This window comes from Geotrypetes seraphini, chromosome 17 (assembly GCF_902459505.1).
Source record: "Geotrypetes seraphini chromosome 17, aGeoSer1.1, whole genome shotgun sequence".
Taxonomy (NCBI): domain Eukaryota; kingdom Metazoa; phylum Chordata; class Amphibia; order Gymnophiona; family Dermophiidae; genus Geotrypetes; species Geotrypetes seraphini.
Window position 1 is genome coordinate 5,035,507 of NC_047100.1, and position 19,004 is coordinate 5,054,510.

General features: G+C 43.8%; 2 protein-coding genes across 4 annotated transcripts in view; both read right to left on the bottom strand.

Moving 5' to 3' along the window:
• The window catches only part of CHCHD6 (coiled-coil-helix-coiled-coil-helix domain containing 6), a 132,342-nt gene extending 127,371 nt beyond the window's left edge, over positions 1–4,971 (bottom strand). The window contains exon 1 of the mRNA XM_033926714.1: positions 4,769–4,971. Within this exon, the coding sequence (XP_033782605.1) occupies positions 4,769–4,852 (84 nt within the window). The 5' untranslated portion in view covers positions 4,853–4,971. The remainder of the gene's footprint in view (positions 1–4,768) is intronic.
• A 4,525-nt stretch (positions 4,972–9,496) lies between these two features.
• Positions 9,497–19,004, bottom strand: part of TPRA1 (transmembrane protein adipocyte associated 1) — a 66,642-nt gene continuing 57,134 nt past the window's right edge. For all 3 annotated transcript variants that reach the window (XM_033925897.1, XM_033925895.1, XM_033925896.1), the window contains 6 exons: positions 18,516–18,595; positions 16,660–16,770; positions 15,526–15,586; positions 15,262–15,364; positions 14,894–14,974; positions 9,497–13,354 (listed from right to left, as the gene is read on the bottom strand). In XM_033925897.1, the coding sequence (XP_033781788.1) occupies positions 13,120–13,354; positions 14,894–14,974; positions 15,262–15,364; positions 15,526–15,586; positions 16,660–16,770; positions 18,516–18,595 (671 nt within the window). In that variant the 3' untranslated portion in view covers positions 9,497–13,119. The remainder of the gene's footprint in view (positions 13,355–14,893; positions 14,975–15,261; positions 15,365–15,525; positions 15,587–16,659; positions 16,771–18,515; positions 18,596–19,004) is intronic.

Sequence of the window (19,004 nt, forward strand, 5' to 3'; positions counted from 1 at the left end):
TTTGACTAGAAAACCAGAAAATTAGATTGAGGAAGTGTGCTAGATATAATTGACTTAGATTTCAGCAAATCCTTTGACACAGTCCCTCATGGGAGGCTCTTGAACAAACTTGACTGGCTGAAGTTAGACCAAAGTGGTGAACTGGATTAAAAACTGGTTGACGGACAGAGATGCCAGAGGGTGGTGGTGAATGGAATTCACTCAGAGGAAGGACAGGTGAGTAGTGGAGAACCACGAGGATCGGTGCTGGGGCCGATTCTGTACAATATATTTGTGAATGATATTGCCGAAGGGTTGGAAGGAAGGTAAGGTTTGCCTTTTGGCTGATGATATACCAAGATTTATAATAGGGTAGACACCCTGGAGGTAGTGGAAAACCAAAAAACGGTCTGTAAAAGTTAGAAGAATGGTCAAATGTTGGACAACTAAAATTCAATGCGAAAAAGTGCAGTTATGCATTTGGAGAGCAGAAATCCAAGGGCACTGTATGTGCACAGATGGGGTGAGGGACCTCGGGCTGATAGTGTGAGGATCTAAAGGCAATAAAACAGTGCGACAAGGTAGTGGCTGTAGCCAGAAGAATGCTGGGCCATTTAGAAAGAGGAATAACCATCAGAAGAAACGAGGTGCTGATGCCCCTGTACAGGTAGCTGGCAAGGTCCCACCTGGAATACTGTGTTCAGTTCTGGAACTCATATCTGGTTATGGATGTAAAAAGACTTGAAGCAGTCCAGAGAAAAGTGACAAAAATAGTATGGGGTTTGTGCCAAAAGATATATAAGAGAGGAGGGATGGGGTGTTATGATAGATGGTTAAATACTTGAAAGGAAAATGGTAAAATGGTAAAACTAGAGGGCATGAATTGAGGTTGTGGGATGGCAGACTTAGAAGTAACGTTAGGAAATTATTTTTCATGGAGAGGGTGGTGGATGCCTGGAAAGCCCTCCCGAGGGAGGCAGTGGAGATGAAAACGGTGACGGAATTAAAAAAAAAAAAAACCTGGAATGTACCCAGAGGATCTCTAATTAGAAAATGAATGGTATAAAACAAAGTAAGGCTGGAACCAGGCAATCCTGTATGGTCTGGGGAGGGCTTTGATAGTAGCTCCAGGCTGCAGTGGGCTTCAATGACAACTCCAGCAGTGGGAATCTAAAGACAGTATTGGTGGACTTGTATGATCGATTGCCCAGAAATATTAAAGAAAAGACAATTTAACCGTGAATATACTGTATGAGGTTGACTACTGAGTAGACTGGATGGACCATTCGGGTCTTTATCTGCTGTCATTTACTAAGTTACTATGTAGACGGCAGCACGGACACACCATACATGTTTTTCAAAATCAATTCCCTGGCTGTTTTGCTTTTACTTGCGAGATGGAAGCCTGCAGTGAGCACTCAGCGTAATTAAAACAATATTCTGTCATAGAATTTCTGACTATTGAAGGGGTCCTTCCAGATGAAATTCAGGTTATTTATGGCGATGACTCTGCTGATATGAGCATTCTGGGCCAAAAGTAAATGGACCAGGAAGGGCTGATTTATGTGATCAAAAATGAAGAAGAATATCTGCGTCAGCAACAGACAAGGCTTCCGTGAGAAAGGTTGGTGAACTCATAAAAGACAATCAGAGGCTCATGCAAAGTGCTACATAGCAACCCTTTCAAAGACCGATTGAGAAGAGTTTGAAAGCACACACACAAAAAAGCTGTTGCAACACGATAGGCCTCACAAAGAGGCAACCGCAAAGTTGGGTATCAAAGCCTTACCTTGTCTACCGTACAGACCCGACTTAATGCCATGCAATTTTCACCTTTCGGCAAAATTAAAGTAGTGCTCAACTGAAAAGAAGAGGTGAGCAACTAGTTGAAGAGACAAGGTGTACAGATCTTTCACAACAGTTTTCAAAAACTTGTCCATCATTGCCAAAAATGTGTGGTGAAAAGATACATGGAATAAAAGAGAACGTTTTAAGCATTACTGTATTTTCATTTCTTCTGGGTTACAATATCTTCATTCAAACAGATGTTATGGAGGTGGAAGCATTACTTTTCATTTAACCCTCGTACATGTCTACCACTACAAACCGTATTACCAATAGGTCATATCAACACAGTAATACTAATTTTTCTCTATTATGCCAGGTTGTCTGATCCACATTGCCAGTTCCTTCAAGCATCCTCAGGGATCATCTTATGAAAACAAGACTTCCTTGATCATAACTCTTTGTCCTCAGGAAAAAAACATAATAGCCATGTTTTTTTATTTATATTTCTTCAACATTTTGTTTACCATTGACTCAAAAACAATTCTAGAATTAAAACATTTAAAAATAGATACAACCAACATCAAAATTTACAATTTGAAATCCTTGCTTATTGCTCTTTAGTGGACCGATCACTGTCCTGATTTACACTTCAATATACTCACTGTCTAAGAAAATCCACATCTCTCATCTTCCAAAAAAGCAGTCTACTCCAACTAGAATAAGCATGCATTTGGGTGCATCCGCATCTGGAGTACTGCGTCCAATATTGGTCGCCATACCTTAAGAAGGATACAGCAATACTCGAGAAGGTTCAGAGGAGAGCGACACGTCTGATAAAAGGAATGGAAAACCTCTCATATGCCGAGAGATTGGAGAAACTGGGACTCTTTTCCCTGGAGAAGAGGAGACTTAGAGGGGATATGATAGAGACTTACAAGATCATGAAGGGCATAGAGAGACTGGAGAGGGACAGATTCTTCAAACTTTCGAAAAATAAAAGAACAAGAGGGCATTTGGAAAAGCTGAAAGGGGACAAATTTAAAACGAATGCTAGGAAGTTCTTCTTTACCCAACATGTGGTGGACATCTGGAATGCGCTTCCAGAGGACGTAGTAAGGCAGAGTACGGTACTGGGGTTTAAGAAAGGATTGGACAATTTCCTGCTGGAAAAGGGGATAGAGGGGTATAGATAGAGGATTACTGCACAGGTCCTGGACCTGTTGGGCCGCCGCGTGAGCGGACTGCTGGGCACGATGGATCTCAGGTCTGACCCAGCGGAGGCATTGCTTATGTTCTTATGGGTGGCTATTTGGATTTCTGCCAGATACATATGACCTGGATTGGCCTCTGTGTAAACAGGATACTGGGTTAGATGAACCTGGTCTGACCTAGTAAGGAGGATTACTATTCTTATGTTATTAAATATTATGAATGTTCTTTGTTTTAGGTTGGTTGGTTTGTTTTTACTAGGAATTAAAAAGAGTATTGCCATCTATGAGAAAGTAGGGGCCATTAGTTATTCAAGGATCTTGTTTTTAGCCGTGAAATTTCCATCAGAAAGCATTTACCAACCCACTTCCTCCTCCCATCACTATGATGGTGATGGCCTACCAAAACTGCCAAGCAGCCTTGCTTCTAAAGAGAGACGTAAAAGCCTCAAATTTCTGACTTGCCTAGTATTCTTGGGTTATCTCTGGCACTAACATGAAAGCAGAAAAAAACAGGACCACAAATAAGAGTCCTCACCCCAGAAACTGGATTGCTTAGTAGCTATGCTCAGCGAGGTTAGTTCATTTTACACTCACCTATATCTACTGCTGCATATGGGGGAAGGAGGCACAACTGTAGTCTCAAATTTAAAACCAAAGTCATCAGAGGTGTATAATTTTCACATTTTACCCACACTTTTGAGAAGTACTGTATGCTAGCAAGTGTTTTTTCTCTCGACATTGCACTGTGACATATTAAGCTTCATTTGTCTTATAGTCCCTGATAAATATATAACCCCTGAAGAAGGCCCATGTTGGGTTCTGTGAATATATGAGATTGCATAATAAATTTCACAAAGCTTTCTCCAGGCGAAGAATCATCTTTTTAGCCCTACATTTGCTTCTATTGACTCATTTTCATAGTTCATTCAGCCTTTGGAACCTGCCCTCATCATACAAGTACATTTAAAACAGTTTCATATTTAAACACAGGATTTAGAGCAGGGGTGTCCAACCTGCGGCCCCATGAACTATTTTGTGTGGCCCCGGTTGAGGGCGATGCAGTGTTTTCCTCTGCTGCCGGCCCCCTCCTCTGTCTTGCTGCAGCGTTTCCTCGGCCCCAGAAACATTTTTTTTCGGCCAATGTGGCCCAGGGAAGCCAAAAGGTTGGACACCCCCTTGATTTAGAGCAGGGGTGTCCAACCTTCCCTGGGCCCCATTGGCCCCCAAAAAATGTTTCTGGGGGCCACACAAATGCACAAAGGCTGCAGCAAGACAGAGGAGGGAGCCTGCATTAGAGGAAACCACTGCATCGCCCTGGACCAAAATACTTCACAGGGCCGCAGGTTGGACACCTCTGATTTAGAGCATCTGTGAACTGTCCAGTAAAGAGAACCCTAAGCAATCATGCATTTCTGTAGGATGCTGCTGGGTATCATCTGGCTGCAGAAAAGCAAGAGCACATCCGGGTCTTCCTTCCATGGCTGTCAATGGAAGCAAAGGCCAGACGCTGAGCACTGCCCAGCTGCCCTGCAGCATCCCAAAGCAGTGTGGGATTTGTAGTCCTCGGTTTTACCCCTCCCAGAATGCACCAGGACCGGCTGGTGCGAAATCCCGGAGCCCGGCCTCCCCTTCTCCTCCCGGAGCTCCCAAGTAGCCGAGGCTGAAGGTCGGCCTGTTGCTCTTCCGGGCCGCGGCGGGCGCGCGCCACAAGGTCGCTCAACCGCCCAGCGTCGGCCTCGCGGCGGCCCTGGTGGGGGGGGGGGGGTCAAAGGGACGCGAAGCGTGCTCACCCGGACGCCTCGCAGCACCCGCACCCGGTCCGCCTCGTCCAGCCCGAAGGACACCCTCCTACCGGTGCTCTCGCCGCCACCCATCCCCGCCGCCGCAGCTCGGGAGCGTCGCCGGAGTAAGACGAGCCGCGAGTGGCTGCCGTCGGAGCGGCGACCAATCGCTCCCGCTTTCACTGCGGGGTCGAGCGCGGCCGCTGCTGGGAGTTGTAGTGCGGGGGGCGGGGCTGCTCGCGCCAGAAGCGCTAGTGGCCGTTTAGTGGCTGCCTCGGGCTCTGCACGTGCTGGGGGCGGCGCCCACTTTTTTTTTTTTTTTTGCATTGTTTTTGTGGGCTGAAAAGTCAAAAATCCACTATTTCCATTACAATGGCGCCATCTGGTGGAAACGGTAAAAATAGACTGAATGTGAATAGGTGGCAAAAAGCAAAAAATCCACTATTTCAAATACAATGGCGTCATCTGGTGGAAATGGCAAAAATAGACAAGGAATGTGAATAGGCTTTTAAGTCAAAGATCCAATATTTCATTTAGAATGTCGCCCTCTGGTGGAAACCATGAAAAAGGACAAGGAATGGACTGGAAGTGGAAAAAAACTGTATTAAATAAATAAATGTTTAAAAGAGTTGTAATATATAATGTTTAAAAAAGGCAATCTAATCAATATCAGCATTCAGACCATATTAAGCTGCTAAGTGAGTCTGTTTTCTTCCCGATCTAAAATCTTGTTGATGTTGCCTGGTCGCCGTTCATGCTTTGAAGGCGAGGCTTCCTATGGCCCATAGGAGAAAGAGATGTTTTTAGCTGTCTGAGCCACTCAGCTACCTGCACACACTGGCCAACGAGCCTGCGGTTGCCGCTCTGTGTGCAAACATGTAGTATGGGATGTTTGCAAGCTGCCATAGGTGTGGGGAGCTGCGGTCCCGCCCCTCCTGTGACGTGAGAAGAGGGGCGGTACCGCGGCAGAGAGAAGCCAGCTGGGAAGCCCCGATGGTAGCTTGGCAGGCTGTGAAATTGGGTAAATTGATGCCGGGAGGCCAGGGGGAAGCAGGACAGAATGAGTTCCCGACTGCCACTCCCCACTCGCCCTATAAAGCAGGAGCGGCAGCGGCCGGCCAGCAAGAGGCAGCGCTGCCGATCGTGCTTTAGGGGGGGAGGAGGATGTTTTTTGTTTTTGAACGGATTGGAACCGATTCACCCGAAATGAACGGGTGAATCGATTGGAATGGTGAGTATGCATTGATTCGTTGACAGATCCACATACTGTACTAATAAAGGTTTGAATCTACATCATTCATCCGATTGCAATGCCTATGAAGTTGTTTCCATCATAAATGTCTTCTTTTTGGGCGCCGCTTTTGGTCCTCTTAGTCGGCGCTGATATACAGGTGTTTTTGTTTTGGGTTTTTTTTTTTTTGGGGGGGGGTTAACAGCCTAATACCCTTCATTATTATGGTATGAATGCTGATAATTATTATATTGCCTTTTTTACACATTACATATTACAACTGTTTATTTCACTAATGATTACATTAACAGGTGCTCTCCCTGGCCCACTGCATGCCTTCCAGACTTTCTCCCACCACCAAAGCCAGCCTCCTACCTCCCTCCCTCCCCCCTGTGCAGTAGAACCCTTGAGAGCATGTTTCCATCTCCCCCACCATTACCACAGCCGTGCAGCCAACCCCACTGACCCTCCCATCCACTGCAAGACGACCGACAAACCTCCCGGCTCCAGCAGCGTCTGCAGCACTCTAAATACAGTCCTATACTGCCTGTGATTCCCTCTGCCATGTCACTGGTGATGTCATCAGGGACGCATCAGAGGAAATCAGGTCAGTAGAAGGCCGGGAAGCAGCGTATTTAGAGTGCTGCGGACGCTGCTGGAGCCAGGAGGTTTGTCGGTCGTCTCGCAGTGGGTGGTTTGGATGGGAGGGTCAACGGGTGCTAACATTGACTTATCTGAAGAAAAATGGGGCATATTTTGGATAATTAAAGAACCCATCTGCTCGCCTATGCCTAGGGCTGGGCAAGGGAAAATACTCACCCAAAGAGATAAAACACTACCCATACCAACACCTCAGCCCAGAACTACCGCCAGGCAGGGAAGGTTCAGTGAAGAGCAAAGAAGTACCTATTTGTTTTTGCCGGAGTTTGAGAAGGGAGAATGGGTGAAGGGAACTAAAGGTACTCGGGATAGTGTTCCTAGGGGGAAGAGGCACCACACATCACCTGACCTTCATGGGGAACACAATTCCAGGCAACACCAGGAACATTCCAGTCCTCCAGTTAGGCAGGAACAAGCTACACCTGTTGCTCATTATCCTAAGGCTTATAGGGACCAGCAGCAGTGCTCAGAAAGGAGGTTGCCACTGAACCAACCCACGCTGTACCAGAGGGGAAGGCCTGGAGACAGGAGACCCGTTCCAAGAGCCTGGAGCACTGCACCTCAGCCTAACACCCAGGTCAGATCTAATTGTTTAGAAGCTGAAATGTTAGAGAAGTGCATGAGAGAAGCTTCAGACAGTGAAGACTTTGTAGACCTGGAAGAAGGCATGGACTATAAAGAAGGAAGTGATGATTCTGACCAGTGGGCTATGGAAGCCAATGGGGTTTAAAGAAGTTAGGCTGAGTTGGGGTTGTGCTAGTTAATATGCTGATAATCCGCTCGGTCAGCACCGTGTGCCCTGGGCTCTTTCGGTCATTCCTGCTTGGGCGCAGCCCGGCCTAGGTGATCACACTGACAATATATATATATATATATTTATATAGGCAATGGGGGACCATAGCTCTGCAATAAAAGCGTCCCCAACGAGCACATTGTATAAGAAAAGCCAAAACTCATCACTTAGTACCCTACACACCTTTAAAAATTCACCTGTGTTCAAATAAATATATAGCTGCTTTAAGCAGAGGAGAACATGCAGAAACCTGCACTAAAGGACATCTGCTTACTTAAACCAATTAATATTGGTTAGCAGATGTTCTTCACCACCAAACACATGCTCAGTATTTGAAACCAATTTAATGAAACCAGCTGCCCTGGTTTGGCTGATTTTGCGTTTGTCAGTCTAGTGCACACACCAGGGTCTGTATATCCCCCCCCCATAGAGGGCTCTGTCCATGCTGGATTCACTTTTTTTTGTTCAAATCTATTTTATTAAGCAACATTAAATACAACAGCAATAATAACCATGGTATGCATTTTCATCAAACACCCGCGGAGGACTGGACTCTTATGTCCTCCCCGGACCCACCATACCCCACCCCCCGACAAAGAAACCCCTACCCCCCACCCACCCCTCCCCATCCCCCCACAGATACAGAAAAACTCGTAAGCAGGGAACAGCAGAGATGCTATTGAACCTTGATTTAGAGTTATTTCAGGACAATGACCTCCAACTACCTGATAGTATAATACCTTAAGGAACTTTTCCCATGATATGTGAAATCAGACCGCAGCTAAATTTCTGAAAATAAAGGAGGGTAAAGAACGCGTATTGGGACTGCATGGACCAGAGGATGTAGATACACCATCTCACTGCACCGCCTGCATAGCCGAGCCGACTGGGTGAGTGCTTTTTGGCAACAAGCACACAGTACCCCACTTAGCATCCATGTGCCACTAGGACTGTGCACATGTCAACTAAATGGTTGAAAATCAGCCCACAAAATATTGAGCGAGACATTCCACCATCTAGAAGCTACTCAAAAATCCAGCACAGATTCTACTTTACCTACTCCGAAAGCAGCCAACAGCGTTCACACACTTGGTTTTAGTCTGCTGAACAGAACATCAGAGAAAGTACAGAACACTGTGTTTTTCTAACAGGGTTGGCTTCTCATAACTCATCACACTAGAACCTCACCAGCAGGGTTTCCGACAGGGCGATTCTGGGAATAGATCTCTCTGCTTCAGCACTTAGCTTGCAATCCATATTGCTGCAAGACTACCTGTAGCAGCCCAAGAAAGATGAATGCTTCTACTTGTTACTTCAAGCAATTTAGCTGTTTTTACCGCCACTCACATTGGGAAAGATCGCACCCGTAATTTGGCATTAGTGACAGTCAGTTTGAAGGGCGGCCCTAACACAGGTGTAGGCAATTCCGGTCCTCGAGAGCCGGAGCCAGGTCAGGTTTTCAGGATATCCACAATGAATATGTATGAGATGGATCTGCATGCGCTGCCTCCTTGAGATGCAAATGTATCTCGTGCATATGTGTTGTGGATATCCTGAAAACCTGACCTGGCTCCAGCTCTCGAGGGCCGGAATTGCCTACCCATGGTTTGACTCAATTCTGCATAATTCCTAAACTACAGTGAGTTGGGAAGTGTTATTTTGTTTATAGAGAAGATGCGGTATATAAGCCTAAAGTTTAGTTCCATTGTAAGTCACTTTGAATAATCTAAGGATTGTTGTATGATGAGTGAAGGAGTTAGTGCACTGCAGCTTCCATTCCCCAGGTATAAAGACCACCTTAGACTGCGAGCCCATTCGGGACAGAGAAAGCACCTGCAGATATGTCTAGAAATAATAAACCAATCCCTATTAGGAAAGATACTCTTCAACCATCCATAAAAACCTTTCCTAATAGGGATTGAGCGTTCACCTTTATAAGTAGCAGTTTACTAAAGATAAAGAGATCCACTTCATGACTTCAGGCAAAAGATTCTTATTTCAAGGAAAAGTATTTACTGGAAGAGAAATTCAACAAATGAAGACCAAACAAAAGTACAAATCACCAGAATTTTAAAATAGAATAATTCAAGAGTCTTAAAAACATACATACACACGACAGGCAATTTTTTAAAAAAAAGAAACAAAAATAAGTTCCAGCTTGTGATTATTGCAACAGGGCGACAAGATCTAATTCAGCTGGTCAAACTGTGCATTCCCGCTCCTTGCTTTTTCTCATTCGTTGCAAAAGTCCTCTTTTTATACAGCAGTGGATATATTAAATACAATATTTCAGTTTCTTCAAAACAAGATAATTTTCTCTCTTACAAACATAAAAATATACATTACTCTTACAGCTCTTGACCAAGTGCTTCTGAGATATTATGGACATGGGCAAAGCAGTTCTAGTGACAAAGCTTCACAGCAGAAGACTGGATGGAAAGTCAAGATAGACCCAGGCTGGGGGACTTTACATTCAAATTCAGTGATGCATAAGTGGAACGTATTGCCAGGTGATCTAACTAGTCACCTTTGCTCAGGATACTATTTTAAGACAGTTCTTGTACAGTAGAACGAGATTAAGATCATCACTCTGATTGCATTATTCTTCGATTATGCATACTGAGCTTCCTACTCTATTTTCTCTGTGTACAAACTGCTATTTCATTCAATACATTCAGAAATTTATGAGCCAGATCTCACAGAAAAGCCTCACATGCTCAGCTTTTAAAACCTATCTTTAATGAGAAGATTTCTTGCTGCTGAGAATTTAGAACTCTGGTAAACTAATAAAAAATACCAAAGGATTTAACGAGCACAAAAAAAATCAATTATAACAAAACAAAAGTCAAACAAAGGCGGTCAAGTTTGGAATATTTCACTCTTAACACCTGTCAGCAGGCAGTCAACCCATCCAAAAATACTATTGTGGAACAAGCAGCATATGAAGGATAATAAAGACATTTTCCCAAGTTCTGATTAAGCAAATCTCAAGAAATTGTAGTGAATGTGCAAGGCTGAACCAGACTGGAAGCACCTACCAACAAGTAGTGTGGCAGACGCTTCAGGAAGCAGATACTGGTACCCCTGCGTTCTTAATTGAAGACCAGACAGACTAAGGAAAATCCATTTTCAATTACAGATGCTAGTCATTTTTCATCAGGTAATACCATCCCTTCTAGTGTAGCCAGGGAGCACACCCAAAATGCTTCCCAACATGGGCCTAGAATTGTAATTCACTTTATGAATGAACAGCCCTGCTAGGTTTTATGGCTGACAGGAATGGAAAAATTAAACAAGTTTATTTTTTCATCTATCAGATGAGAAAGACTGTTTTAAAAGGAGGCCTCAGCACCCGCTTCAAGTCCAAAATACAAACATCTTCAAAAAAGAGCCAAAACTTCAAAAGCAGGAGGAGGAACCCACTTCAGGAGAACTAAATAGCTACTCCAGTACTTCCAAACTCAAAACTTTGTATTAAAAGTACAGAAAAATTCCCAAAGCTAAGAATCCCACATCCTTGAAGTATTTAATTTCTTTTTAGAATTTTGGTTTTCCTTTAGTCTGAGCAGCAAAGACCAACAGGGAGAAAGGTGTCCATGAAAAAGATGGAGAACAAAGTTCTCCCAACTTGGATACCAGCCTAGGAGAGATTCAAGTGTTTGACTAAAACCTTTGCAATAGCGATCCAGGTATCCAAGTCTGCCAGAAGCATGCTCTTAAACAGGTTGTTATACATATCATTTTATATAAGTACCTGTGTTATAGAGCAATGGTTCCCAACCCTGTCCTGGAGGATCACCAGTCCAGTCGGGTTTTCAGGATAGTCCTAATAATCATGGAGCAGATTTATATGTCTGGCACCTCCATTATATGCAGAGCTCTCTCCTGCATATTCATTAGGGCTATCCTGAAAACCTGACTGGCCTGGTAGTCCTCCAGGACAGGGTTGAGAACCACTGATATAGAGCACGCAGACCAAACCCAAGTCTATATACAAACAGACTATGTCCAGGTTTCAAAATCATAATCAGAAAACCTAGCACTGCAGCGAGAACCATCGCCTTGTATTCTACAAGAACAGATCGCACCGGCAGACTGTGAAACTACAGCCTTGCAAACAACCCACCGCAGCCCTTAAAAGTGCCAGCATGTGAACACGGACTTCATTACCGCACACTGTGTGCAACCCTCTAAGTGAGAATGCAAGTACAGATGTATGACAGATTTTTCATCCTTGATTTGCACCAGAGCTCCATCAATACTATTTGACAAGATAGCAAGATTCAGTGCAGCTTTGTCTTACTCCATGGTACCAGGCGACATGGATGGGGCAGCGACAGGTCCCATGTGCTCCTGAAATGGTTATTTGCATGTATCTCATCTGCAGCGTCTCATGACATCAGGGCAGCAGCAACAGCCCAGTTGGAAAGCATTAAGCGCAACAGAGTATCTGCAGAAATGTCCAACCTAAGTGGTCCCTCTATTGCCAGAACCTGCCGGCCTCAAGATTAAAGATGTAACACTAACCTTAAAGGGATGGACGCAAGTCTCACTCATTGTTAAAACTATCTGTGCCTTGCATTAATGAAAAGCAATTCTTCTACAGCTGGCAAAATCTTGGACCATCTGCAGAGCCCGATTCCGCTCTCAAGCAACTAAATCCCATTGCTGTGTTAGCGTTCCAGAGCAAAGATTCCCAACTCAGTCAGGTCGGGCTTTTAGAATATCCAGGATGAAGTTTTGCATGCAGCCTATACATATCCTAAAAACCTGACTGGTTGGGGGTGTCCCGAGTTGAGAATCGGTGTGCAATGAACTAAGAATGGTGCTTGATGACACTCTAGCCCTGAACTCCAGGGTACAGATTTTTAAAGCACACATTTTCCTGCCTCCATTTCAGTCCCAAAAGTTTCCTACATGGCTGCAAAGCTAGTTACTATCTTAGTTGGCTGTTTCTGAAGTTCCAAAGCAAAAAATTTTGAAAGTAATAAAAATATAATTGTTTCCAAAAATGATGCGAGACTGCAGAATCAGTCCAAGATGACAGTTTTATCGTTTCCCAGACTTTTCCTGTAAAGCCAAGGTTCACTAAGCAGTTCTTGTTCTTCTTAACCTCAACAAAATTCCTGCCAAGTTTGAAAAAGCAACAGCTTCTTGATTTTCTTTTCACTCAGACGAAATGGTCTGATTCACAAACACCCTCAGCCTTTGCTAATGACTTGCATACAATAAAGCATCCTAAGACCACATCTGCTCATCAGCAGTAGCCAATAGGAACATCAGCCACAATGCCCAGACCATGCAAAGCCTTTTCTTCACTTGGGGATTGGCTAGCAGCAGCATCTGACTTGTTTCCTGCAAGCCAGCATGCAGCAGATCCTCGGGACGCTGTGCTCATCCCTACAGGACTTCTGTCTACCAGTGTCTCAGACAGGTGAGGAATTCAGAATTATGGTGCAAAAGACAACTATTTTACTTATGGTCCATCATCTTGCAAGATAAAACTTCTGTTCAAGAGAGAGACCTGGAAATGCTGAATTACTTAGTTATGTTATGGATTTATAAAATCCTAAAGAAAAGAAAAAACCTCCCCACCCCATTCCACGATTGAAATTCTTCGAACGCAGGGAGGTTTAAAGAGATGCACAACTCCCACACATCATATCCAGCCTTCCTTTATGCATTTATAGCTTTCCATCTGTCGCTATCGATACTGTTAATGCTACCGACATGATGGGGCATAGAGGCCACATCATCCAGGTAGGCTGCAGTGTCAATCTGAGTGCTGGAATAATAGCCAGAATCAAAGCCTTCCTTCCGGGCCACCGCATAAGCATGTGGGAGGTGCACATCCGTGTCCTCTGGCTCATCCACTTGAGTTTTGTAGGAGAAGAGTATCTTTGGCTCAGACCTGCAATTGAAAAGACATCCATGGGGACTGTTAGCGGGGAAGCTGGAGCAGGTATGATTTAACCGATGAACTCCGTGTCTTATGTGTTTCCCTCCTTTATACAGTTTTTAAGATAGATCCTTTTGGTTTGTATGTTGTTTTAAACTGGATTCCTGTACTAATGTAAATAGAAATCTCATATATTCCACTGAACCCTGAGCTCTGTATAGTTTACAAATATAGGTTTCTATTTTTACGGAAAGGTGGTATATGCGTGGAACAGTCTCCCAAGAGGTGGTGGAAACAGAGATTGTGTCTGAATTCAAGAGGGCCTGGGATAGGCACATGGGATCTCTCAGAGAAAGAAACAGATTATGATTACTGCGGATGGGCAAACTAGATGGGCCATTTGGCCTTTATTTGCCATCATGTTTATAGAACCGTAAAGCTCTGACATTACACTGCAGGTGTAAGACCCTTAGCCAACAGGGAGAGGAGAAGACAGTGGATGTTGCAGATGGGCAGACTGGATGGGCCATTTGGCCTTTCTGCCATCATGTTTCTATCTTTTTAATATAAGAACCAGCTATACAGTAGGAATTACAATCACAATAAAACCACCTAATAAAAATCAAGTAAGATATTCTTAAACAGTTTTCTGAATTTACATAAAGTTGTCCTCCCTTATGATTTTATGTAAACAGCTGAGATTTTAATTATATTGGGGTTTATTTTATAAAGGGCACCTTAATAGCCTCAACAACTGGGAAAAATTAAATTGTATGATAGGTGCTTATCTGATTCTATAAACGAGAGGCACCTATTGCATGGCACATAGCAGCACCTCAGGCCTAAGTGGGCATTTCTATGGGCGGAGTGTGACTTATCTGCTACTAAGCGCGATTCTCCCCAAAAAAAGGCATCTGAAATCTGGCCTTTAAAACCCTGGCCTATGTTTCAGGTGCCTAAGTTCTTAGATAGGCCACTAGCCTCAATTTTGTAAATGGCGCCCAAGTATGATTGACACACGGACGGCGCCGTTTATAGAATCAGTCCCATTGTGTGGTGCATCAGATAAACTGGAACCTTGAACCTTGTCCTGATCTTACTCCTTGGAAGGTCAGAGGTTGATTCTAGGTGGCATCAGGGAAATCCTCACTGGTTTTGTTCTGCTACAGCAGGTCATATAATCCATAACTGCATCTGATACATAAATGCTCAGATATTGGCGGGGGGGGGGGGAGATATAGTCTTGCCGTAATCCTTCATGCAGCTCCTTTATTCCTCTTAGAGACAGAAAAAAAAGGTGGCATAGCGAGGGTATACGGCGCCCTCCCCTTCCCCCATACCATGTTGCACATTACTTCAATCAAATGGATTCTCGAGGGAATTTATCACGTTGGGATGTACAATGGGCGTTTCATGGCTTAGACACCTTGATAGAATGTGGATTAAGAGACAAATGCCACCCTTCCAAGATCCCAAAATACTCCTTATAGCTTAAATGCCAGTTTGGATAATCAACCAAACTGCTATGCTCAATCTGTACTTGGTACTCACCCGAAGAAGCCTTTCAGGAATGCCCCGTACATAAGGGGGGCAAAGAAACTGAAGTAGAGCAATGTGGTAGCATCAACGCAGCTGTTAGACAAAAGGAAAAGAAAGTCAGACAAACATTTTTAATCCGCCTTTATCCAATGCAGCTCACAGTATTACGTACCCATTTCAGGATTTGCACAACATAAAAAAATCACATCTCAACTGCTCATCTACGACATTACTTCAATAAAGCAGCACAAAGAAAGTAAAGTATTCTCAAGAAGCAGAGTATTAGCTTGAAAAAGCTTGAACAAGGAGCCTGCAGCTGTAGAATAAATATTACCACTATTACTCTACAGGAAAAGGTGTGATCAGTCTTCTATACATACCACAATCCTTCAATGATACCTGCACACAGCAGGGCACTGCCCAGACCTTGGACCAGATTCAACAGAGAGAGAATTCCTGCATATATATAAAAGCTCTTCCTTGCTGGGAAAGAAATAGGAAAAGAGAGAGGTTAGTTAAGATGAAGCAGGTGGTCTAGAACTTACAAGGATGTCCAGGAGATCTGAGTTCAAATCTCACCGCCGACCCTGACCATGTCATGCAAAGGCTGTAACACATTCCACAGTGGACTATTAACTACTTACATGGCAGCGAAAGCCTCTCTTTTAAAGGTGTTTTTGGAAGGATCACGATCAACGTGTATATCTGAAGAAAATATATATATTTTTAAAAAAATGGAAGCTTATTTCAGCAAAACCTGGAAAAATAAGTGATTCAGAGAAGGGCTATGTAACATAGTAAAAGACGGCAGATAAAGACCCAAATGGTCCATCCAGTCTGCCCAACCGTACATGCTCCATTAATTAATCATTTAAACAGTCCTTTTTCTTAGTTATTTCTGGGCCTGCCTGGTAGTGTGCTTAGGTTCCATCTACCGGAGCCTCTGTCAAAGCTCACTCCAGCCCATCGAAGCCCTCCCCAGCCCATCCTCAACTGAATGGCCATATACGGGATACCAGTCTTAGTTCCTTCAATGTAGACCCATTCTTTTCCAATTTGAGATCCTCTGTTCATCGCACGTTTGTTTGAACTCTTTCACTGTTTTCCTCCTCACCGCCTCATTTACGTTCCATTCTAATCTCATGTTTTGACTTTTCTCAGTAGGTAGAGCATGTCTCCTTTGCTGCTGGTTGTTTATATTGGAAACCGACACTATTCTTCCAAATTTGCTTTCCTGATTTGCCCTTGCCCCACTCTGCTCTTCTTGCTTTTAAGCTTAACTGCTAAGCATGTGACCAGTCTTCCAGGTTATGTTGATCACTTCTCAAGTCCTGAAGGACATATGCTCTTTGGCACATCATCTAGGAAAAGACCAACTCTTCCTTCTACCCCTTCTATAATACCACTTATGGGGGGGAAGGGAATTCAACTCATTCTTTTCTCCGTCATGTGAATTCCTTTTATCACTACCTTCTGTTATCTATGAGTCAACTTATTTATCCAAAGCATGACCTTGGGACCAACCCCAGGCTGCTTAATTGAGGTCATCTCATGTAGACAGTAGCAAAGATTTGTTGTTGAATTCCAAAGAAACACAGTGCAAGTTCTTGATCTAATTCCCTGGCCACCCAACTGAGTATCTATTTGAAATGTTTTATAAAGATGCAGCATTCTCTAGTTCAGCAAGCTGAAGAGGCTGGAAGGCAGTTTTACGAGGGGAGGAAGCTAACAGTTACAGCCAGGCAGAAATGTAATTCAGGAGAAGGAAATGACCTTACCAGGAAGAAGAAGCAGGAGCTGACAAGCCAAAACTGCCTGCCACCATGCCCATAGATGTTGAAGTCTGCTGCTGAGAGATGGGAATCAGGATACAAGATCTCCAATGTCCCCTAAAGGAAAGGAAAGCGAGGCCCTTCTATGAAACGTTTCCAGTATGGTTAGTGATTATTATGTTAACTTCTGAACTAATGGGGCAGTTCTAAAGCCCAGGTGGTAATTTACACTTGCATTAAGCTGGTAAATGTTTCCATATAAGTGAGCACTCGCACATCCGTCAGCATATCATTTAAACACTACTCTGCAAATACCCAGCACATTCTTGCAATGGGGGGGATGGGTGAGCTCCCACTTTGCCACATACCTTACAAAATACTGTGAGTTACCCATGTCCCTGCCACACTTATGCCAACAAAATGGCTTGCATTAAGTGCACTTTATGCATGAATTATTTAGACACACAAACTGTTGTAAATTCTTTATGAAGGAATTTTTATAATCATTACCCAAAGCTATGAGAGCATATACACACACTTTTGGGTTTATACCTTGATGCAAACTCTTAATTCTTGCTGTATGCATCCCCCCAAATTTTGCAAACGGTGCCTTAAGTTGTGCGCAGAATTCACTGCGCACACAACTTAATTGGCCTAATTGTTGTCGATAACTTGCAATTAACACCTCCTAATGTACACTAATTTAAGGTTCCAGACGCAACATGGAAAGCCCGATTCTAAGACAACGCCAGTTCTAGTGCGCAGATTTGATAAGGGACGTAGGTGGATCGTGGGCATTCCTAAAAGTTATGCGCATTACTACAGAATACGCCTGATCCACGCAGAGCTTAGGCACCAGCAGGACTAACTTTAGTAGCCTAAAAGTGACGCGACACGCTTGGGCTAACTGATTCTGTAAATATATGCACCATGTAGTATCGCACTGATTTTTCGGACAAAATATATAATTTAGGAGATACTGCACAATGTGAATTTTCTACACCAACTGTTGGTCTTCATGTGCATAGACTAACCTATTTGGAGACTCTGTCCTCCCCAAAAGATATAAAAAGGGACTGATTTATGAAGCACATGTTACCTCACATCTTGTGGAAGGCATTAACCTGAACGTGTACAAAGCTCAGCCCGCCACTGAAAAGTCATCAGGCACTGATACTTAGGGGTATCCAACCAGTTGGATTTCCTCATTGAATATGCACATTCATTGGGGAGATCCTGAAAACTTGACCGAGTTGCAGCCCTCAAGATCTGAGGTTGGACACCCCTGCTTCAGATTATCATCTGGGCTTTGTTCTTAGCAACCAGAAACTTGCAGTAGTCACATGGGCCTCTCTCCTTCCTAGATCCATCAATAGTCCCAGAGCGGGCAAATTCAGAAGCAGCACCGTGTATGGCTAGCCAAGGTAAGGGCTTCCAGTGCTTTCCTAGCTTCTCTTTTCATCGTAGGCGTACTCGCGTCCATATTGCTTGCACCATAATGGTCGGCCTTCTGCAGGATACTTTTGAAACCATTGATGTTGTCCTCTTAAAACTCTGACTTTGGGGTTTTTTTTCTTTTACAGTATTTTCCTATCATAACGGACCCAGTAAAAAGAAGCTGTCTTATCAGGATGCTAACCCTACAGGAATCATATAACTGGATTATTAGCTGGTGATGGTATTGTTAAGCATTGATGCACTGTGCTAGCGATTCCTTCAGCACACTAGATCATCTCTGATACGGTGCATGAATTTTTGTCGTTGTGTACCCTGGACTTTTCTATTGTTACGCACTGCTTTGGAGGAATTAATTAGCCCAGAATGGCAGTCTAGAAATACTTACGATAAATTTGTACTCTCACCTGTGTCACAGAATATCCCAGAGACAGAACTGTGGTGATTGCCAAGACACGTTTAATACTAGACTTGCTTTCAAGGTGACCTAAAACCAAAAGGCAACAGAACAGGCCACCATAAGACAACGTGATGCGTTTTATTCAGAGTCTCACCAGCGAATCAAGGATTCCAGAAACTGTCAGCAGGTGGCAGATACCAATCCCAGGGAAAACACCAAATGCACCACAGGTTTTGATTCTTGAAATACGCTTGCTTATTTGGGAGGGGCATTTATTAACCGCCTTTTTTTTCATGAGGGAATTCGCTCACAGTGGTTTTATAATAGTAAATCAGATACTCAACTGTCCCTGGGGCAATGGAGAGATTAAGTTACAATGAGCAGGCTGGGATCAAACTCCCAACGTGTGGTGGACACTTGGAATGCGCTTCCAGAGGACGTAATAGGGCAGGGAACGGTACTGGGCTTTAAGAAAAGATTGGACAATTCCTTGCTG